General features: G+C 44.2%; 1 protein-coding gene across 3 annotated transcripts in view; it reads left to right on the top strand.

The window, feature by feature from the left end:
* The window catches only part of fbxw4 (F-box and WD repeat domain containing 4), a 104,028-nt gene that overhangs the window by 20,598 nt on the left and 59,645 nt on the right, over nucleotides 1–23,785 (top strand). For all 3 annotated transcript variants that reach the window (XM_034100085.1, XM_034100084.1, XM_034100083.2), the window contains exons 4-5: nucleotides 3,051–3,183; nucleotides 3,424–3,509. In XM_034100085.1, the coding sequence (XP_033955976.1) occupies nucleotides 3,051–3,183; nucleotides 3,424–3,509 (219 nt within the window). The remainder of the gene's footprint in view (nucleotides 1–3,050; nucleotides 3,184–3,423; nucleotides 3,510–23,785) is intronic.

Here is a 23,785-nt window from a genome sequence, read left to right as displayed (position 1 = left end):
TATGGCCTCTCTGAGCTAGTCTGTTAGGGGGTGGGGTAGAGTCTCTGTGCCCAACTGGGGCATTTTGTGGTGAGAGTTGGCATCTGATCTCTTCTGTAAGAGTCTCTGTAATAATGGACAGTTGGTCTTTCATTTCTTTCCTGAGTTCAGTTCTTACTGTTTCTCTCCATTCTTCCAGGCTAGGTGGTGCCATGGCCGGTCGTGGCTGTGGCACTGAAACACGTGATTCACAGGCAGACTCCATCCTTAGTTCAGTTTCTAATGCTTTAACTTCACCAGACACCTCACGGAAGGACATTGTAGGATTTCTACGCACCTGCCGTTGAAGTTCCTGTTGTACCATACCGGGCTTCAAACCAAAGACAAGCTGGTCTCGGATAGTCCTCTCATCCTGGGCTGAGCCATCTGGTTCAACTTCTTCCCATTGGTGGAATAGTTCACGGACCCGAAGGAGGAAAAAAGCAGCAGTTTCCTCTTCCTGTTGGTAACATTTGAAAAACTGTGTCCGAAGCTGGGCTACTGGGGTTACACGTCCATACAGTCTCTTTAACTCCTGCAGTATGGCTACGCTACTTGAGAGTTTGTTGGGGTCAAGCAGCTGCATCTCCCTTTTTGCGTCACCTTCAAGTGCCCCAAAAATAAAATACATTTTCTGTTCCTCATTTAACCCTTGTGCCCTCAGCATTGCCTGAACCTGCCCATGCCATTCAGAAAAACACATCTTACTTCGGTCACCATTGAACTTTGGGATCCATGGGACACCCATAAACCAAGGCAACATCATTGCATTTACCACAGGCTGACTATTTTCCAGTGCCAGGATTTCCACGTTGCCGGCCCGCCGCACTCTGTCCGTCAGCCTCTGGTCGCGGAGCCCTCGGTAAACAAGAAAAGGAGACTCAGGGGAGGAGACAACAACGTAACTTTCCTGACGTAAAACTAGACGCCCAAAAGCAGGAGAAATAGCCACTTCCCTTTATCTGGAGTTTGTTTCAGCGTTGAATCCGATGGTTAGAGGAGGGTCCGGTCCGATCTGTGGCGAGGTGAGGAGGAGCAGGAGGGATCCAATCCGGTCCGATTTGCTGCGAGGTGAGGAGGAGCAGGGGGGGATCCGATCCGGTCCGATTTGCTGCGAGGTGAGGAGGAGCAGGAGGGATCCGATCCGGTCCAATTTGCTGCGAGGTGAGGAGGAGCAGGAGGGATCCGATCCGGTCCAATTTGCTGCGAGATGAGGAGGAGCAGGGGGGATCCGATCCGATTTGCTGCGAGGTGAAGAGGAGCAGGGGGGATCCGATCCGGTCCGATTTGCTGCGAGGTGAGGAGGAGCAGGAGGGATCCGGTCCGATTTGCTGCGAGGTGAGGAGGAGCAGGGGGGGTCCGGTCCGATCTGTGGCGAGGTGAGGAGGAGCAGGGGGGATCCGATCCGGTCCGATTTGCTGCGAGGTGAAGAGGAGCAGGGGGGATCCGATCCGGTCCGATTTGCTGCGAGGTGAGGAGGAGCAGGGGGGATCCGATTTGCTGCGAGGTGAGGAGGAGCAGGGGGGATCCGATCCGGTCCGATTTGCTGCGAGGTGAGGAGGAGCAGGGGGGATCCGATTCAGTCCGATTTGCTGCGAGGTGAGGAGGAGCAGGGGGGATCCGATCCGGTCCGATTTGCTGCGAGGTGAGGAGGAGCAGGGGGGATCCGGTCCGGTCCGATTTGCTGTGAGGTGAGGAGGAGCAGGAGGGATCCGGTCCGGTCCGATTTGCTGCGAGGTGAGGGGAGCAACTGTCAAGAGAAGAATAGCTGCCGTCTAGCAGGTAGTCGGCGTATTTATGGAGGAGTGGATTTGGCAACTGGCGAATGAGATCGCTGATTTTCACTGGGTGCCGGTGTGTCAATCAGCAGTGTCTGTGTCTTTGTTGTGACAGTTCGTTGAGGAGGTTAAACAAGCATGTAAATAAAAAGAGTTCATCGCTAAATAGCGCACAACATTAACATCACAACACTATATGTAACAAGGAAACGATTTATAAAAGGTTTAACCATCCCACTGTCTAACATACTGACTTTATTCACTTTGTGACATATATATTGCACATATTGCAAATATTGCACATAGTTGTTGTTTATAACAAGAGGTGTTATAGTCCGTGTTGTTTTGTGCGGGGTCTAGGGGCTGTGCTGGTTGTATAGTCTGACCGCTGCAGGAAGGAAGGACCTGCTGTAACTCTCCGTTAGACAGCGGGGGATGGCGTCAGGTTCACCAGAACATTCTAGCACAGTTTATTGCAATTATACCTTGATTGTTGCCAACTACGATGCTCAACAGCTCGCTTAACGGAACTTTGACGCTGGTATCAGTTTTATTTCCCACCAATCACGGGAGTATTGTGTATAGAAAGTATTGAGTTATATTTCTCGCGCTACCTAACATCCATGAAGCCAACATGACAGAGGGAGGCCTGTCACTCAGGAAGCCAAACTACTCTTTGCCAAGCCCCGCCCCCCCAAGCAACATCAGGGCCAAAAGTCTGAAAGCGAAAAAACGATCTGAAGGTGAAAAGCGATCTGAAGGTGAAAAGCGATCTGAAGGTGAAAAACGATCTGAAAGTGAAAAGCGATCTGAAGGTGAAAAGCGATCTGAAGGTGAAAAGCGATCTGAAGGTGAAAAACGATCTGAAAGTGAAAAGCGATGTGAAACCTGAAAAAACAAGATTTGAAACTGAACAAATTATTGTTTTGAATCTGAAAACGAAAAATCTGCAACTGAAAAAAATAAGGATTCAAATATCAAAATATGTATAAAAGTGAAATCTGAAAACAAATATTTTATTCAAAAAAAATTGCTGAACTGAATCAAAATAATATTCAACCTGAAAAATGATTTCAAATACTTATTTTTATTTCGAATACATCATTGTATTTTTCAAAATTCAGGATAAAAACTTGAACTTTCAAATAAATTGTATTTTTTTTTGAATGATCAAAACTTATGACCCTGAAATAGCTCCTGCATGAAGCAGTGTCTTCATGCTGCTGATACTCTCCTGAAACATCTTTGTTACAGTGAAGGCAGGATCCTGGTTCACAGCCGGGCCCGGGACACGTGTCTGGAGTTATCAGGTCACAACCAGGAGGTCAACTGCCTGGATGCTAAAGGGGGACTCATCGTCAGCGGGTCCAGAGACCGAACCGCCCGGGTCAGATGTGTTTGATTTGCTCATCATGTGACGTCTATATTCCATAACTGTTACAGCAAGAGGAAGACCTCATTGCTTTATAAGAGTGACTGTACAATTCCTCAGATTTCATTTATCAATATGAATTCTGCTGTATATGTGCAACACATAACATGACCCGTCAGATGAGGTATGGATAACACAATATGTCTGGTGATGTATGCACGAATCAATGTGCTTACTGAACGTGTGTTTCTCTAGATTTGGACTTTGACCTCGAGCCACCCCAGAGACACCTTCCCCATGGCCGACAGAGTGTGGTCTGTTGCCATCAGTCCCACATTGAGGTTAGTCTTTCCGTGACACCCCTAACAACAGTGTTATTGTCAGGAGCCTTAAAGAGGTTGCTAAATGTGTGTGTGGGGTAGTAAGATGTTTTTTAAATGTAACTGTTAATACATGTTTATATTAGGCTGTCAGTCGATTAAAATATGTAATCGCGATTAATCGCATGATGTCCATAGTTAATCGCAAATTAATCGCACATTTCTTATCTGTTCTAAATGTACCTTAGAGAAATATTGTTCAAGTTTTGAATACTCTTATCAACATATGAGTGGACAAATATGCTTTATGCAAATGTTTGTTTATTATCATTTATTCTCAACACAACAACCTGGAACCTCTCTCTCTCTCTCTCTCTCTCTCTCTCTCTCTCTCTCTCTCTCTCTCTTACTGTCAGGGACCAAGCAGTAAGGCAACAGAACACAGGAGTGGTTTAAATAAACTAGAGTTTTTATTTACCCAAAAGTCCACAGAAAACATCATCCAATAACTAGGCCTATAGAAGAGGTCAACAGAAAATACCTCAAAGAAATATAACAGGGGCCTGTACTACGAAGCAGGATGTTCTCTTAGCCGGCTAACTTCAGGGAAAACTCTGGGTTTCCGGTCCTACGAAGCTGGTTCTCTTTTTAGCAGGCTAGATCTCCATGGTAACTTATGCTGAATGGCAAACCTGCTCCGGACCTGGTTAGGTTGCAGGCTAAGAGCTCAACTCAGTGAAAGCACTGCCTGCTGACCAATCAGAGCTCAGTGTGCGGAGTTTAAAGCGATCAAGTCATATTACAGGAGAAAGGAAATACAGAAAAGCTGCCGTCGCAGGAAAGACGGCCGGCAAAAATCACCGACTGTGTGAACGTGAACATTAATAGAATATCACCTCCCATCTTCAGAGCAATCTGACTATTTAACATTAGCGTTAAGAAAGCTTACTTAAATATCTGCCACAACATAAGTAACCGGATCAGAGTAACATTAAGTACAGTCCGCGGCATATCACTTCATCATATATCTCCTGATCTGAGTCAGCTGAGCCGTATCTGGCCGTGCAACACTCAGTGTCACATACTGTATGCAGAAGTATTATTTTAAGCAACACATTAAGTTGACGAAACACTCGAGACAAATGTAATGAAAGTCAGATCGTGTTTTAGACGGGCAGTGATATCATAAACCTGTTAATGAACGCATTCAAACACTTGTTCTGTTCCCAGCTGTATTCACCTTGCAGGTGCAGCTCTGAGGCTTTGATCCTGATCAAGTGTTTAAGTCCTGGATGTTTAAAGTTTAACATCTTCATATGTCTAATATTATAGTTGACTTTTCATTCAGGAAGTATGACGCTGCGCTGTCAGTAGCTTCTCCATGTTTGTGATTGGTCGAATGCTCCAGATACCACCCCTCTCATGTGAACGCGCATCTAACTAGATAGGACACGGCTGGCTTGAGCAATCCACTTGATAACCCGCGTCGTAGTACCGTTTAGCGAGAGCGTGTATGTTTTGATTAGGCCAACCGGCTAACTCAAACATATCCAGGTGAACCAGCTTCGTAGAACAGGCCCCTGGTGTTAACTCAAAAAACTGACCTGCTACAATGAAAAACCAAGGAAGCTATATAGTGGCTTGGCCAAACCAAGTTGAACCCAAGGGATAATTAATAGTCACAAAGGACACTGACAAACCTTATCTCAGCCAATGACAGCTCTGCATGCATCCCCTGGATATTATTTTATTAACTGCTTTCATCGCAATGCGATGTTTACAGTGAGAACAGCTGTGAGGTCCGTGCAGAAAGCAGAGCAGTGTGTAAATATATATCACTCAGTAGAATAGGCCTACTCTCTTTATTTGCTTTAGTTTAGTAGATATCTACAAACAAAGAGTCCATATTTTGCTTCACATAATAAAATACACAACGGCTGTAGCCTGATTATGCTTTAGGAGCTGTAGGTGTGTGTGGTACAGTGTGTAGGTGTGTGTAGTACAGTGTGTAGGTGTGTGTGGTACAGTGTGTAGGTGTGTGTGGTACAGTGTGTAGGTGTGTGTAGGTGTGTGTTGTACAGTGTGTAGGTGTGTGTAGGTGTGTGTTGTACAGTGCGTAGGGGTGTGTGTGGTACAGTGTGGAGGTGTGTGTGTGGTACAGTGTGTAGGTGTGTGTGTGGTACAGTGTGTAGGTGTGTGTGTGTGTGGGTGTGTGTAGTACAGTGTGTAGGTGTGTGTTGTACAGTGTGTAGGTGTGTGTTGTACAGTGCGTAGGTGTGTGTGCGGTACAGTGTGTAGGTGTGTGTGTGGTACAGTGTGTAGGTGTGTGTGGTACAGTGTGTAGGTGTGTGTTGTACAGTGCGTAGGTGTGTGTGGTACAGTGCGTAGGTGTGTGTGGTACAGTGTGTAGGTGTGTGTGTGGTACAGTGTGTAGGTGTGTGTGGTACAGTGTGTGCGTAAATGCGGTGGACAGACGGGTCTCAGTTGGTTTGGTGTCCGATGCTTACTTTTAATACTTGTACAACTTTTGGCCCGTAATTTCAATTCCCCATTTCAGCGACCAGAGAGAGGGGGGGGGGGGAATATCCAGTCTCTGATTGTGTTACGTTATTATGAGAGTGCTCTCATACTTTAAGTTGTATATATTTATATAAATATATTTGTGTGTGTCCCCGCATCTGTAGCCTGTTATTGTCTCATTATACCGCACTCTCAATGAATTAAAAGTAAATATGTGGGGGAACAATGTTCAGCTGATCGAACAGAGATTATAAAATAACTCAACAGCTGATGCAGCTGTTGCCACGTTATAATGAATGGACGTCTCTTTAATATGACCGCTCAGAGGAGAGGAGTTTTCATTTATCTAACCGTCTGCTGCTTCCCCTCCTCTCTCCTTGGCTCCCCTCCTCGGTCCTCCGCTCGCATCTCCTGTGGGCGGGACTAAGTCTCGAGGAGGGGAGTCGAGGAGGGGAAATGTGAGAATTGAGAAGCCTCTACGGTAACTCAAGAGACAAAGAAAGTAATTAATCCAAACAAATACTTGTGTTAGCTGTGCTAAAATGTTTGAAGTAATTACAAGATGACAATCAAATAAAGAGTTTACCATTTAAAGCAGATGTGTGGTGTGAAGTGGCATGTTCTATTGGAGCTGCACTGAAGCAAGCTACTGAAGATGAGGATGCAGTGTAGTTAGTTTACCCTGTGTGGCTGTGGCCATCACACTTCACTCTCTCCCGACCCTGTGTGGCTGTGGCCATCACACTCACACTCTCTCCCAACCCTGTGTGGCTGTGGCCATCACACTCACACTCTCTCCCAACCCTGTGTGGCTGTGGCCATCACACTCTCTCCCAACCCTGTGTGGCTGTGGCCATCACACTCACACTCTCTCCCAACCCTGTGTGGCTGTGGCCATCACACTCACACTCTCTCCCAACCCTGTGTGGCTGTGGCCATCACACTCACACTCTCTCCCAACCCTGTGTACTTCACTTCTCTGCACTGAGCCAGTTGCTCAAGCAGACGAGCCTGTTTACAGGTGTCGGCGAAATGCCGCTCCTCTGTCTTCCTAGCAGTCAAAGCATGAGACTGAAGTTCCCACTGTGAGTCAGAACAATGCGCTGTGATGTGCAGTCGACACGTTGGGTGGATCCGAATGATCTCACGTACACACACACATGCATTAATTTCACGTTAAAATAATTAGTGGCATTTAAAAATGTTTGCGTTATTAACGCGTTAACTTGACAGCCCTAGCTTATACTTTACTTTTTTTATTTGTATTCTTATTTTGCCAATATATATTCCATGTGTACTATCTGTGGTACTTGTTATTCTGTTGCTGCCATGACACGTGCATCTCCCTACAGGGATTAATAAAGGTCCATCTTACCATCTTGCCCTCTCTGAGAAGAGCAGGCAGACTCCTGACTGTACGATATGACACCAGCACACAATGTATAACTGTAAGCTCAGTTACACCCTGTTTGAGATGGTGCTCATCAGACACTGGATGTGGGACCGGTCTGTTGAGCAGTGTGTGTGGGGGGTCTGTGGTTGAGATGAAGGCTGGCTCTGCCTCCCCAGCTGTGTGTCCTCAGGTCGTTGCTCTGTGCTGCTCTGGACGCTGTGAGGCGGCTCACAGCTCAGTCCCCTCAGAGGCCGCTCAGTTACCGGATGATGAGGGACATGTTGTCCTCACTCTGAAATATGTGGGCTTTGCTTTGCTTTCTTTAGCTGGTCTGCTCTACTTCTTCAAGAGTTGATTTTCATTATGCTGTCTTTCTGGCTGTTGGGTTTAAGATGTGCATAATATGTTATTGGTAACTGAGGTTTTTAAGTAGTTGGTTTGCCATTTCCTATTAATTTCAATGTTATGTTTTTCATTTAGTGAATAAATTAAATTAAATCATATTAACAATGACTTTACGTTTGTTTATCTAACTTAGTAAAATGTGAAGGTCATAGCAATAACTTTACTCCAATCCAACAGAATAGACGTAACTAGAGAATGCAATTCCTGTAGAAATGGCTAGTGGGAATGCTTTATGCTGAAAATCTGACGCTAAACTGCTATGCTGAAATGTAATGTGTAAGAAGAAAGTGAAGAATTTAGATTGAAATGATACATGAACACTGGGGGCTTGAATGTGTGATGAGAGAAGAAAAGAAAGTGAAAAGGCTTGGGAAAGCAGCAGAATATTTAAACTGCAAACTTTTGAACTAAAGGCCCTGACACACCAACCCGATTTTGGGAGTCAGAGGCCGTCAGAGGCTGTCGGGCATTTGCGGCGCCGTAGTCAGGTTGGTGTGTCCCGCACCGTCGACCGTGACACGCCTTATTTGGACTGCCAGACCCGATGCATGGCCGATTCAACATGTTGAATCGGCCATGCATCGGGTCTGGCAGTCGGACCAAATAATCACTCTGATTGGCTGTTCAGCTATAGCAAATCAGTGCATGAGAAGCGAAGCGGAAGTGAGGGACGTAAACAAACGATTTAAGAAGGCACACACAGACTGCTATTCATTTTCATCTCATCATGGCGATCTGGAATGATGCAAACGAAGACCTGCTCATCACCTTGATCCAGGAGAGGCCAGCTCTGTATGATATTACGGAGAAAAGATACTCTTCTTCTTCTCTGTCTTCCGGTTGTTGCCTCTTTTGAATGACGAATACACACTACCGCCGCCTGCTGGTAAGGAGAGTTATTGCCACTCATGCACTGAAGTCGGTGCGGTGTGTTCCCGTGCGACACATGGCCAAAACGCAGTAGAACACGACCAGGCAACAGCCGACTTCAGCGTCGGCTAGTCCTCTGGTGACTGCTTGGTGTGTCAGGGCCTTAAGTTGATGGTGAATGATCTGTCGCCATGGCAACGGCATTTGATGACACCCCATAATACGCTTAGATGCGTTGATGGCTGCATCGTTACCAAACCTGTGAAGTTTTGGGGCGTTTGGAGCAGTTTCACTGAAGTTATGAGAAAACCGTGTTTCATGGTGAGCATTGTGTTGCTAAGGCAACGGTAATTGAAGAAATCTCAAAACGTTCCCGTAGATGTCTTTACTGTTAGCACACGTGAAGTTTGAGCACTTTTTGAACATTTTCATTGGAGTTAATGTATAGCGACATCGTCTTTTATGGCGAGGGATGCGTTTCCATGGAAACGGCGTATGATGACACCCCATAATTGACTGCTGTGGTGGGGAAAGGTGAGGCCGAATTTACAATGGGCTTTAATGGAGACATGTTGAAAGTTTTTGTCACTTCATGCCCTCAAGAGGCATTTTGTTTAATTATTTTGCTTCATTTTTTTTATCTTTCAAGCTACGAGATGTTTTCCTACGTTTGTCATGAAAGATGGTGTCTCAGGAATGTAGGGTTTGGGAACTATGGCAGGTTTAAAGAAAATATGAAGGCAAAATTAATTCTGTCCTCCACTCTAGCTGTGACATCACACACTCTAAAATCTGAAGAAGGCCTCTTTACTAAGGTCTGAACAATGTCTATCTATCTGTAAAAGTACGAATCAGATTTAAAAGTTGTTTAATATGAATAATGTCAGAAAGATGTGTAACATTTTAAAGTTGGAATGAGGTTTCTGAGTGAAAGTATGAAGGAACAGTTAGCAGTTGAAGTTGCATGAAGATTGTTGAAGTCTGAAGAGTTTCTCCATTGACTTCCATGTTAAATGTGATGAATTATGCGATGTATCTCTGGAATTATGAAAGTTATGAATGAGAAAAGTAATAGCCATTGATTCCCGACCGAGCTGAACGTTTTGATGTTTGAACGGAGTTTCTGCGATGTGGAATGTGGGAGAAGAAGAGGGCCAAAATAACCCCGCGGAATAATAAAGAATTTCGTGCGTAGCATAACAGATAGTGGGAATGCTGTGTCAGCACTTTCCTTCTCTCAGTGAATCAGTCAGTATGTGTCGCGTGGCTCTGCACTGATGCAGTCCTTCTGACCTGAGGCGGGCGTTCAGCTGCATCTTTCGAGTCGAAACACATTTTCCTGATTATTCAACACAATACAATAATGTTCTTACAATAATAATACTAATGTTCGATAAATCCATGAAGGGACTGACTGAAATGGACTAAAGCAGAATGATTTGTTTTAGTGGTAGTTCTGAGGGGCCTGAGGTTTGTGAGCTGTGTATGTGGATGCAGAGCACTGCAACGTGATCCTGCAGGTCTAAAGAGCACAGAGCACTCTGAATCAGCTTCAGGACTCATTCAAACCAAGCACGCTATCAATGCCTTTGGCCCTCCATCTGTTCTTTTCAGTAGATCCATTACAAACTAGTGAAGAGTTGTTTTGGTTTATTGAAAACACTTTGAGCAGTTTGAGCACTATAGTCTATTTACCTGCTCATAGAGTCCTATTGTGAACCTGGAAATGTTGAGTATACCTTCAAGTGTTATGTTAGAAATGTATAGTCGGGTCCCCATCACACAGAGACTGCCAGATGCTAACCTGCATATATTGGGCAATTTGCCAATTACAATATGGAACAAACGGGTAGGCCGATTTAGACAATATCTGGAGGGATTCAGGGGGTTATTGAGGATGCTGAATCCATTTCTGACATCTTCAGGATCAAAGATGCCAGTTTTAACCAGAAATTGGCCGTATTTGTACTCTCGGTGGGCTGAATCTTTGGTCGATTTAAAAATGTTGAGAACTCAAAACTGCCATTTTTGATCCTTTTAAATGTCAGCAATTGATCCTCAATACACCTCACAAACAACACCAACATTGTCCATGTCGGCCAAGCCATTTTTTAAGCTATTTTCTGCAAATGCAATATAATGGCTCCACGACAGAGAAGTATATCCGAGCATGCTCCTCACACATGCCTGGTGCCCCTGTGTGTGGGACCCCTGCCTCACAGCCTCGCTCAGATGGGAGGCACATTATCCACATCATTAATTCTCCAATTTGCTGGCTGAAATAGCAGACTGTGCCTGAGCCCCCTCCTGATGGAAACTACCTCTCACTGACCAATGACCTGCTTAATTAAAGCTCTTCTGGATACAGGTGTCCCTGATGAACCTCACCCTGCTGTCTGTTTAAGCACAAGCCTCACTAAAAGTCACACAGGACAGAACAAATCGAAGGGTTGAGAGTGTGCTGTACTGCATGTGTCTGATGGCCACTGTTCAGGGATATAATAGTCGTAATCCTTTTTTTACATTTTTACACGGGCTGTCAATCGATTACATATTTAATCGCAATTAACAGCATGATATCCATAGTTAACTCGCGATTGATCCAAAAGTAATCACACATATAAAGGTCACCTATTGTGTCAAATCCTCTTTCATGTATTTTATCCATAAACATGTGTCCCCTCTGTGTAAAGAGATTCTGAAATGTTCAGGAACCAACCTCTTTTTGTCCGATCCATTTATATAGAAGCCTGTCTGAAAATGGGCTGATCAGATTTTGACCATTTTATGATGGCATAACGATTTTTAGGCTTGTGTAACCATTGGCCAATCACCAACCAAAGTAACACCCCCCCGCCTGTAGAAAACGGCTTATGCCACAATAGGATAGCAACAACAAGTACCGGTAGTCAAGATATTCAGTTTATCTTCGGTTGCTATGCTAACATCACCCATTTTATACCAGAGAAACTTTAATAACAGCGTTGTGATGCCAAACAGCGTACATTCAGACTGACACACATTCACTTAAGGGGAACTGGGGATATGCATCAGCTGCTTGTGTGACAGGCAGACAGTGAATACTGTCGCTAAATGCTGCTGAAACACATTAATAAACAATGAACCACGGCACTCTGGAGAAAAGTATAAGGTTGGAGAAGTCGTTATTTAATTTAATCTGGCTTCGTATGATTAAAAGCAACACAATCATCGACCCGACACAGTCACCCGTTGTTGTTGTTGTTGTTGTTGTTGTTGTAGTCGTGAGGCGCTGTAAGCGACGTAAAAGGTGACGTCATGACGCAGCAGCGGCAGCACCAGTCGGGCTCTGGGCGTTGTGAACAAAACGGGGGCTGAAAAGAAAAACCGGTTCCGAACCAGAAAAGCTCTAGCACGGAGCTAGAACGGGAATCGCGTTGGTGTGAAAGCCTTATCAGAGGGGCGTGGGGAGTGGCTCCTTATTTTCATCTAAAGTAACAGACTGAGGCTGCAGTCGAATAGTCCAAAAATCAGCACCTATCGTCTATTCCTTGACCTCTGAGTGAAACGTCACGGGGTTAAGGAATAGTGGATAAGAGAAGAGACTGCGGTGCTTTAGAGAATCCGACTGCACTTTCACTATCCGACGTGTTTCTGATGCGCCAGCGGACGTCATGAATGTGCGTCTGCTGCTGTGGGGGAACTACAGCTTCATATACAGCGGACTACATGGATGTATAATAAGAAGGGCGGACTACTGTAAATCTAGAGACTCTGCACCGTGCTCTGATGGTGCTGTTTTAGGCTTTATGGACGTGGAGTGAAACTTATGCTCCGGTCCACATTAATACAAATGATCCCAATACGTATGATGGTATGAAAATATCTTAAAATAAATACAAATGTATTTATTATAAACGTTAGTCCTTAACATCTATCACTGTGTATATCACCATTCAAACATCTTTTAAAAGTTTAAGAAACCCCACACAGCTCAGTCCGGCAGTGGCTCAGTCAGGAGGGGATTGGACTGTGGGCTGTAGGGTCGCCAGTTCAATTCCCCAACCAGACCTACATATGGACCTAAATATGGAGTGTGGACTGGTACTTGGAGGGCACCTCCTGCCCTGCCGTGGTGCCCTTGAGCAAGGCACCGGACACCCCCCCACTCCCATTGCTCCCCGGGCGCTGTACAATAGCTGCCCACTGCTCCTAGTACTAGACTCCTGGTACTAGGATGCAGAGGCCAAATTGTACTGTGTGTGCTCTGCATGTGTGACCATTAAAGAGGGTTTCATCCCTCGATTATATTATATTCTAAACACTGTGAAATGTTGAATTTATTTGATCATTTCAGTAAAAAAGTAACGTTCATATTTCGCCTTTTGATTATTATAGTGTTGAACGTTCAAAACAAAGCACTTTGGCAACTTACCATATAAGTTGTAAAATGCTTAAAAAGTATAATCGGTTGTTTCCGTGAACGGCCGAATGTTGTGTCACAGTAAATGTTGCAGCCGCAAGGTATTGTGGGACAGAATGTTGTCCTTTCCTTTCGTAAAGGAAGGTCCAGTGTTTCCTAAGCTAAAGGAGGTTATAAAGGAAGTTTGAAACCTCCTTTCCTATCATCTAGAGAATTGGAAAGGCTCTTATCATGGTGGCCACTGAGGTACTTCCAGGTCATTTCACTCGGTTAGGAAGGTTCCTAAGCTAAACTGACAATTCGACTGGAGCCAGAGAATCAACACTTTTGAAACAGGGCTGAAACAGAGGGGTTTATGGGATGCTCCAATGCATGATCTGTTTGGTATTTCAATCCAAACACTTCAGAGACATGTTTTTTATATATCAGACCTATAATATATTGTTGAAAATTAGTATAATAGGGGACCTTTTTTTAAAATCTGTTTTTTCCTTAAAGGGATTTTTTTCCCAATACTCTTATGAACATGGAAGTGGACAAATATGATTGCTTTATACACCATTTTTATTTGTATTGCAACAATGCAAAACAAAGATATATTTAAGTTAATTTAATTTAAGATGATTAGTCAACAAACTAAGCCAAGTGCATTTTCTCAAGTACTGCACTTCTTCTGTCTGGAGGTACTTGTACTTAAGCTGAGTATTTTCATTTCATGCCATTTATACTTCTACTCTACTCCACTTCATTTTATAAGCCAATGCTGCACTACACAAGTCGGAGAGCTTTAGTTAATTTACAAATTCAGATGAATAGGTAATGCAAAATGTAAATCTAATCTAATAAAAAACCTTAACATATTATTGTAGGCTACGACATCCAGCAGAATATAAAGTAATGGGGAAGCTCTGAAAAAAACCTTATAAATACCTTATATATAACATATACAGTGTATATACAGAACGCTATATGTGTGTATATACTGTATGTACACATATATGTGTATGTGCATATTTGTTTGTATATGTACACGAAATCAGGTGTACTTGTAGCTATCATACAGCAGTGGAGCAGATTGTGCACGGCTGTGATTATTCTTGCCGTTAGACCTGGTCTCATATCTCCTCTGTTTCCATCCACATGATGTTCCACTGGACTTCATCCCAAGGTCTGTTAGCGGGGGTTATTGTGACTGTGGTGAGATGCCAAGGCTATTGCAGGACTGCTGCCCCCCCGCTCTTTGGAAAATAAATTGATCTCATCAGTGGCTATGAGCCTTTTTTTTTTTTAGATGTTACACCAATTGTATAATATTTTTAGCCCACATCATATTGTAACCTCACACTCATGACCCACTGATGAAGCTGATTTTGGACAGGTTTAATGAAATGTGGAATATGAGGAGGATGCAGAGGTAAAATAGGGTAACATTTGTTATATCTCTCACAGGCTCCGCCCTCTACTGGACTCTATGGGTACCACTACCTTATCATGCAAGCATTCACCTACTGAGAATTCTATAGAAGTAGCCAGCCCCGGGGCGGGCCTACCTGAATGCGCGCGAATCTCACCGTATAAAAGGAGGCCTCACCTCCAGACTGTCATCCCTTTCTCTTCAGTGAGCGGAAGTGAACACTGAGCAAGACGTGAAAGAGATTGAAAACAGCATGGAACCACTCCTCGGACACCGAACCTGCCCCACATGCCCTGGCCTGATCGTGGGGCTGACACGCACCGCCTGTGCTTCCAGTGCCTGGGGCCGAACCACACCGAGGAGGGCCTAAACCAGTCGCAGGCCCGTAATGCCTGCCGCATGATCCCGCAGCTGAGCCACCGGCATCGTGGCGAGCATTTCCGGGTGAAGTTCGGCCCGCAGGTGGAGGATTAGGACCACCTCGAGGTGGTCGAGATGGATGAACATGATGACATGCCATTCGAGTTCACCCTCCCGAGGGGCCGGGTGGCCGCGTTCGCGGAGGGGGAGGACGACGAGGACGACACCTTCGGCTCCAGCGGCCAGGAGGGTCCAGCACACAGGTTTGCGCGTTTCGACTTTCCGGCGGTGATGACCCTGGTGGCGGTGAGTGTGGGCTTACTGCTCCCCCCGCCACTGCCACCGAGGCCTGTAAGCCGCCTTCGGCAGGGGTTTTACGACCCGGTGCTTCCGGCGCAGCCGGCCTTCGTCTTGCCCCCGTTGCCAGATATCTGGTAGTGTGTGGAGGCGACGTGGCGGCGGCCATTGAAGACGAAGGCCCCAGTAGCAGCCATGACGGGTATCATCAGGGTGCATGGCCGCTCGGACACGGCGTCTCCCGGCGTGCTCCCCCTCGAAAGAAACCACTGCCCCTGCTGCCGCGGGACCGAGACACCCTGGAGTATTTGGACAAAATGTTCAGGCTCGGAGCACTGCAGCTGCGGCCAATAATCTCGGCGTATTGGGCGTCTCCTTAATTACCCCTCAAGCAGACGCCCCCGCCCTCCCGCCTCAGGACAGAAGCGATTATCCGGACCGCTGCATCGGTCAGATGAACAATCTGATCCATGGAGTGGCCGCCGCAGAGGGGCGGGTGATGTCCTTGACCACAGTGGCGTCGCGTCACGCGTGGCTGGTAGTGTTAATTTCGTCAGCTATTTTTTCATTTAGTTTTAGTCTTAGTCCTGTGTTAAATTTTCTTTTTAGTTTTAGTCATATTTAGTCACCTTCATCCTGTTTTTATTTAGTCAACATTTAGTCGACTAAAAGTCTGAGCATTTTAGTCAAAGAAAACTAATTATTTTAGTCTACTTTTTGTCAATGAAAACTGAGTCTTTTTTAGTCATCAGATTAGAACATTTCAGTCAAACTAGTCTAGCCAAAACCAATAATTTGTAGCATATATAAATAAATAAGATTATATCTTGTCCTTATTTGATGAAAAACACAGGTTGAATGATTAAGAAAGCAGCTTTGAGAGAGTATCTGGTCAGGTTTGTGGTGGTTTTACCAGCTGTGCTATGGCCACATTGCTTCCCTTCTGATAAAACAATGCATTCGCTTTTTTTCTCCGCCTCATTGTAGCGAAAATGGGCCCAAATATCACATTGTTTCTTTCTCCCAAGCAGTGGTGGCTTTAGACTTTTTCGTTGTCAGTCATTTTGACGGACAGGATCGTAACATTTTCGTCATAATCCATTATTATCCGTCGAGTGCACAATTTATCACTCACTCGCGCTGACGGGGGGGTATTCGGTTAACGCGAGTGCGACCACTGCTCCCAAGCCCTGTTGTTGCCATTTTATTTTCTGTTAAATAAGGTTAGTTAGACCACGAGTTAGACCACGAGTTAGACCACGAGTTAGACCACGAGTTAGACCATGAGTTAGACCCGAGTCTTCCTGACAGTTCACAGTGTGCCGCTGCCTGGTGTAATTCAAATCTACCACCGCGCGCAGCACAGACACACACAGCTGCTGCCCTGCCGCAGCACCGGAAATGGAACTGCGAGAAAAACTGACTATCGGAGATGTAACGTTATCTTTGATAATATTTTGTCTCCTCATTTTTCGTCAACGAAAGTAAAGAGAGATTTTGGCATAGTTTTTATTTAGTAAACTACATTTTCGTCTCGTCACTTTTCGTCAACAATATTGCATGATTTCGTTACAGTTATTGTTTACTGCCGTCGGTGCCGTCTCGTCATCGTCTCGTTTTCGTCATGGAAAAAAAGGTCGTTGACGAACATATTTCGTCATAGTTTTAGTCAACGAAATTAACACTAGTGGCTAGGACTCACCGGCCTATCCAAGAAGAAACAGAAACATGGCACAGCAACCTCCTAGCGCAGGGATGGGCAACTTGGATGGTGGTGGGGGCCACATAATTTACAACATAATATACTAAGTCTTCATTGACATTTTACAATCTTTCAGGGAACATCCTCTAATAAGCTCACTAAACAAATATCAGTTCACATAAATGTTATTTAATTTGGCATGTTTGTATTGAACAGGTTATTTAACAGTGGAATAAAGCTATTTTAAACTATTGGAAAGCACGGAAAATGTGTGTGCATTGAGATTAACCATTAAGATGACATAAACATGAATTCATGAACACTAACCCAGACATTCGTTGTCTAACTTGAACCTAAAACACTTGTAGCCAGTCTCTGCATTCCCCTTATTCCACAATAAGGGGAATGTCAACACAGACACCTGTCAACCCGCACTCTGCTGTTCCTCAGCGCCGCTCCCGCATGAAATTATGGATGTAAAGCGTATAGTAATCATAGATAACACGGCAGGGTCCGTGACAGTTTGTTTTCATCTGATTTCAAATAAACAAAGTCTTGGTTTTTAGAATATTAAACTTGTTTCGCCAAATTCAGATGATAAATACAACTTTGAAGCTTGTAATGGCATAATTACAAGCGGCACCTTAACGTCACAGCAGGCATAACAACAGCCGGTGTTTCTTGTGAGGGTTTCCCCGGGAACCAAACACAATACACACAAACACGTCACAGATTATTTAGCGGTATTTGGATGCCGAATGAAATCATGTACGCAGCTCGCATCGTATCTAGGAGTCTAGTGGACGGTATCAGTACTACAAGTAAAACATATTTTTTAATTAATTACGTTTTTTATAAATTAATCAGAGGGCTGTAAAAAGAGGAGGCCCCCGGGGCGCCATTTGCCCATTCCTGTCCTAGAGCTACGGGCAGTAGTGTTGGTCCTCCAGCATTTCAAGCCCCTAATTCAGGGGAGACATGTACTGGTCAGGGCGCCATTTGCGATTTTCCCAAACTGTGGTTATGGGCTTCAGAGGTGGTGTTATCTCTGAGAGCCCTCCACATTCCGGGACTGGAGAACAGGGGGGTGACAGCCCAGTACTCCGGCGATTGTACAGTGCAACTCACGGGCAAACTCCAGAGACCACTCGGCCACGTTTGTGTTGGTGCCTCCTGGGGAGTTTTTCATGAAAATATCTGACTTATTTTATGGATTGCTGCGAATTATACTTGTGTTGTTTATACTTTATTCCAACTTTTAATTATTTTAATACTTGAACACACTGCTACTGTAACAAAATAATTTCCCAATTTGGGATCGATAAAGTGTCTGTCTGTCTATCTATTTATTTTATAGATAAAAAAAAACATCTAAGTATTTTTAAGCTAAAGGTGATGCACAATATAAACGGTATACTGTTATTTTTTCAAAGACTTGTTACATTTCAAAAGCATATATGGCAATGTTAAGCTATGGTTAGGACAAACAATTAAAGACTCCTTTAATTTAAAGGTCACCTATTATACTAGTTTTAGGCATATATTATAGGTCTCAGATATATAAAAAACATGTCTATGAAGTAGGGGTGTAACGGTATTCGTACCGAAATTATTCGGTATGGGCCCTTCGAATATAACGTTAAACGTAAAAGATTGAGAACGTGAACAACTTTTTGGAAGTAATCTCAGGTGCTGCGTCGCAGCGTTCAATTTAATTTGTTCACATTGGGTTCAACGCGTCATAGAGCAACCAAGTCATTTCATTGGACGAGAGGCATACTATGAGAGCTGGTCACAGGGATGCGTTCAAATGTAGTCAGTAATTTGAGGAAATGGCGAACGCAGATAAAGTTGAGCTCGAAAATCCTCCAGCATCATTGAAGTCTCCGGTTTGGGAACATTTTGGTTTCACAGTTACGAACAAGGATGACGGACAAAGACAGGTGGACCGAACCAAAGCTGTTTGTCGGCATTGTTCAACTAAAATTGGTTACGCGGCTGGTGATACATCAAACTTGCACACTCATCACACCCCGAACGTGTATATCACCGGTACCAAAAGAAAAAAGACTGAAGTGCAAACCCAACTCCCACTATCATGTAAGCCTCCACCACACAAAAAGTTCAGACCGAGCCAAAGCTATTACAAACACCAAATATCCTTATGTTGCCGTGTTAGCAAAGCGCTACCTGGCTGTATCTGCTACCTCTGTCCCTAGCGAGAGGGTTTTCTCCACAGCAGGAGACATTGTTAGTGCCAGCAGATCTGCCCTTTCAGCAAGCAATGTGGACAAGTTCATCTTTCTTTAAACAACATGAAAATACAATGACAAGCAAGTCCTAATGTCTAGCTGGCTGCTTAGGTACAACATTTACAGATTATTTCAGTTCATCGAAATGCTGCACCTTAATGTTTATTTGATCATATTTTGTATTTATTTGAGTGAATATTCACAGTTTAATAATAATTAAAAACCAAAAACTAATATTTTATGTTTTGTGAGTACTACTGTACAGTAAAGTTCAAATACAGATTATTTCAGTTAATCGAAATGCTGCACCTTAATGTTTATTTTATTATATTTTGTATTTATTTCAGTGAATACATTATTCACAGTTTAATAATAATTAAAAAACCCCAACAAATATTTTATGTTTTGTATCATTTTTTCTGCTGTACCGAAAACGTACCGAACCGTGACCTAAAAACCGAGGTACGTACCGAACCGAAATGTTTGTGAACCGTTACACCCCTACTATGAAGTGATCACCCATTCTAGCCATGCCTCATACCCCTCTATTTCAGCCCTGTTAGAGAAGTGCTGATTCCGGTCCGTAGCTTTAAAAAAAAAAAACGAGACGAGACCTCATGCAGGAGAATTGTACCCAGGTACTCCAGCGAAACGCTGGAAGAGAGGCACAACGCAACTACGTACATGCTTGATGTTCCAAACCACATCAAGCATTATTTCTGAAACAGTATGGAGCTCAAACGCTTTCTCTCTTGCGGGTTTACCACAAGGACAGAACCTTTTATATCTGGCTTCTTTACACATATTCTCTCCAGTACAGCGTTAGCTCTGAGTGTTAGCGATGCTTGCTAATGTAAACACAGACCATAATACTTCCAGAACGTCATTATGATACAGTGACGTTTCTGATAGGGTCATGGGCATAAAGTCAGCCCACATTTCTGATATTACGTCATGACCGCAGGAAATCTCATCAGCTCCGTTGTACCCCCGTTTCTAGAGATGTGGGTAGAGAGAGGGTTTTATTTTCTGACGCTGCGTGAGTTCCCTGACACACCAAGGACACATATTTACGTATAAAAGAAATAAAAAAGTGCATTTTGCATGATAGGAGACCTTTAAGTTGAAATGACGTAATATGGACACTGTGCAAACCTGTCAATCTGCCTGCTATGTTAGCCCTAGTCATTGGTTATGTTGACGATTGGCCAAAAAAAAGTTTGCGACAAGAAAAAAGAAGTTGACTGCAGGCCAGGCCGACCCACAGGTCACCAGAAAATCTCCCAGAGCTTCCGATGGCCAGCCGCCACTTTCCCTAGTTGTGGTTGCCTTGAATTCCTCCTAAAAAATCTGAGTGGATCTGACCCTGTGAAATGTCATGTCATGCTGGGACAGCCTTGTACATTTTGTGCAGTCCATGTAAACATTTATAAAAAAACACATACTTTTAAAAGACTTAAAATTGTCAAAACTTAAGAAATTGTGTTTCTCAAGGATGGTACAGTGGTGGTATGAATTTGGCTTTCTGTCAAACACCTGGATAGCTCTCTTGTACAGCTGTTCTATGGGTTTCAGGTTTGTGGCTCAAGCAAACGACCAGTTTGTAAAACAGTATTCAATATGGGATAGAATCATACAGGGGAGGTATGACTTTACAGCATTGAGCAAAGGTCTAATTTGTTTAACATTTTGTAAGTTGAATGTAATGGTATTGGATACTTTCTTAATATGTTTCTTAAAAGTCAAGTTCGAATCCAAGATACTTGAACTGGGAGACTAGTTCTATTTCTGCTCCGTCTAAAAACACATTGGATCCTTCGATTTTGACTGGTCGTTTACTGAACATCATGCATACTGTTTTTTTTACGTTTAACTGTAAGCTAATGTTGTTCAGCCAGTGTTGACCCTTGTCCAAAGCTTTTGAGAGACAACATAAGATAATTGCAGTGTTCTTCCTGTGTACAAAGATGACTGCATCATCAGCATACATTTGCACATTCAACTCAGGACATACATTAGGCAAGTCATTAATGTAGAGTGAAAACAGTAATGGTCCAAGACTGGAACCTTGTGGAACCCCAACAGGGTTCACAAGGTACGGGGATTTGGCTCCGTTGACCAAAACACACTGTTTTCTGTTAGATAAGTAAGACTTACGGCCCGTCTACACTACGTCTAAGCTCCAATCTGCTCCAATCTGCCCATTCACTTTCAATGGGGTGACGTCACGTAGCCGCGCTTTTTCGCCGAACTGAATTGTGGGTAGCAGAGCGAGGCGTCTCAGGCGACAGAAGTTGAACATTGTTCAACTTCTGTCGCCTGAGACGCCGGAGTAGCCAGCGCCAGCCAATCAAATCCCGTTTCCCAAAATCTGACAGCTGAAGCCGTAGCCAATCAAACCGCGTCTAAGCTGGGAGAGATATCCCGCCGTTCATTTCTATATTTCAAAAAAAAGTTGGAGGAGAAACTAACTATCGCCGTAGCGAATCACCCGGTTTTGTATGACCAGACCCTCTTCACCTACCGGGATACAAACCGGAGGAACCAGGCATGGAGGGAGGGGGCAGAGACAGTGGGGGAAACTGGTAGGTTTTCGCCTGTTTGGGGAGTTTATATATATATTGCTCCCATACAATCCCCGGGGTTTTTTGCTTTGTATGTCGGGGGCGGGAGATTCATGTGATTGGTTGTTGGCCGTGTTGCTTGAATAAAATCCCCAAGCTCCAGACACGCCCAGCTCCAAGCTATTTTTGAAGCTGTAGTGTGGACGCTCCGTTAACCCACTGTATAGAAACTGCCGAAAAATTGAAATACGTCAGCTTTGTAAGGAGCAATTGGTGGTTAACTGTCAAAAGCCTTCCTGAGATCAAGGAAGACAGCACCTACATATGGGCTCATGTCCAACATACATTTAACCTTTTCCACAAAGACACAGTTAGCTGTCTCAGTGGAGTGGTGAGCACGAAAAGCAAACTGCATTGGGTGGAGTGGAGCGAAACCTTTATCTAAGTGTTTGGTGATTAGTTTTCACACCCATTTCTCAGCTACCTTAGAGACACAGGGGAGGATGCTGATTGGTCTGTAATTGGACATCATTGCCTTATCCCCAGATTTAAAGATCGGTGTCACCGTGGCCACCTTCCAGGATGATGGAACTTCCCTCGTGCTGATAGATTGATTTACTAACATAGTAATTGGTTGTATTAGACGATCGATATGTGTCTTTATAAAGTTGGTGTTGAAATCATCTGCATCCCTAGCCTCAGAACCTCTTAACCCTGAGATTATATGTTTTACCTCAACCTCTGTGATTTCCTCAAGGTCAAACACGGGCTGTGTATCCACAGTCGGGCTAGGTGAGACCTCAGATGGCGGGAAGAGCTTTGTGATGTCCAGAGCACTATTGATGAAATACTCATTGAGAGAGCTGGCCAACACTGCAGGGTCTTTTATCAGGGCATCATTGATTTTTAATTCTAGAGCATTATTTTCCTGTTTGGTTTGTTTACCTAATAGTTTATTTAAGATTTGCCAAACTGTTTGACCTTTACCTTTTGCACCTTCAATTATGTTGATGAAAAAGTTTGCTTTGGCCCGTCTTATTGTTTGTGTTACTTTGTTACCAGCATGAGTGAATCGATGTCTATCAGTGGATAGTCCGGATGTCAAGCTCTGCTTTAATAGTTGGTCTCTAGATTTCATTAGATTCCTGCATTGTAGATTCAGCCAGGGAAGATGATGTTCCTTCCTGTCCCTAAGGCACCCTCTTATTGAGACAAGACATTGTATCATTAATTTTAGATATAAACAGATCACTGTTTTCACCAATATATTCAGAGGACAGAGTGTCCCCCCATGAGTTTTACCTGGTCATAGAAATCCACCTTAGCTGTGGGTGGTCGATATACAGGCAAATCATGGTGAGGGACATTTCCTCAGAAAGTGTGATTTCCACACCAACACAATCAAACTCAATATTAGCTGGAAGAGCAATCTCCCTACAAGTAATGGTATTCCTCACATAAAGCAACACACCCCCTTCTTTCCCCTTCAGTCTGTCCTTCCTAGACACATTATATCCTGACATAGATACAATAGAAGATGGTGACGACTGTTTTAGCCAAGATTCAGATATTCCCAAACAGTCAATATTGGACTCAAGGAGATGTTCTAGCTGTTCATGTTTGTTGCAAATACTGCGGAAATTTAAATGTCCACTGAATAGTCCCTTCGGCTTGCACCGAAGATCCCACACTATTTTTGCTTGATTCATTGTTTGAACATTTTTTGTGTAACGGTGTTTTTTAAATACCGGATTTCTAGGCTTTACCTCGGTGCAGTTGTTAACAGTGGAGCAGACAGAGCTAGCTGTTGGTTTGTGGTTCTCTGTTGCTAGGCTGCTAGCCATCGGCGTGGACCCACAGTCCTCCGGCAGAGCTAGCTGTTCAGCTAGCTCGCCTCGTCTGAAGCCAGCCGGCGATGCGTGGATCTCCGCTGCTAGGCCGCTAGCCCCCGGCACGGACCCACAGTTCTTCGATGGTGTGGGAGCTATCTGGCCTCTTCTGAAGTTAGATGGTTGTATGTGGATCTCTGCTACTCGGCTACCAGCCCGCGGCGCGGACCCGCAGTCCTCCAACGGTGTGGGTAGAGGTCCTGCTGCTAGGTCGGCAGCCGTCAGCGCG

The sequence above is a fragment of the Pseudochaenichthys georgianus genome, chromosome 15, assembly GCF_902827115.2.
Source record: "Pseudochaenichthys georgianus chromosome 15, fPseGeo1.2, whole genome shotgun sequence".
NCBI lineage: Eukaryota > Metazoa > Chordata > Actinopteri > Perciformes > Channichthyidae > Pseudochaenichthys > Pseudochaenichthys georgianus.
Note: the sequence above shows the minus strand (reverse complement) of the source record. Positions and strands in the feature narration are given on the sequence as shown.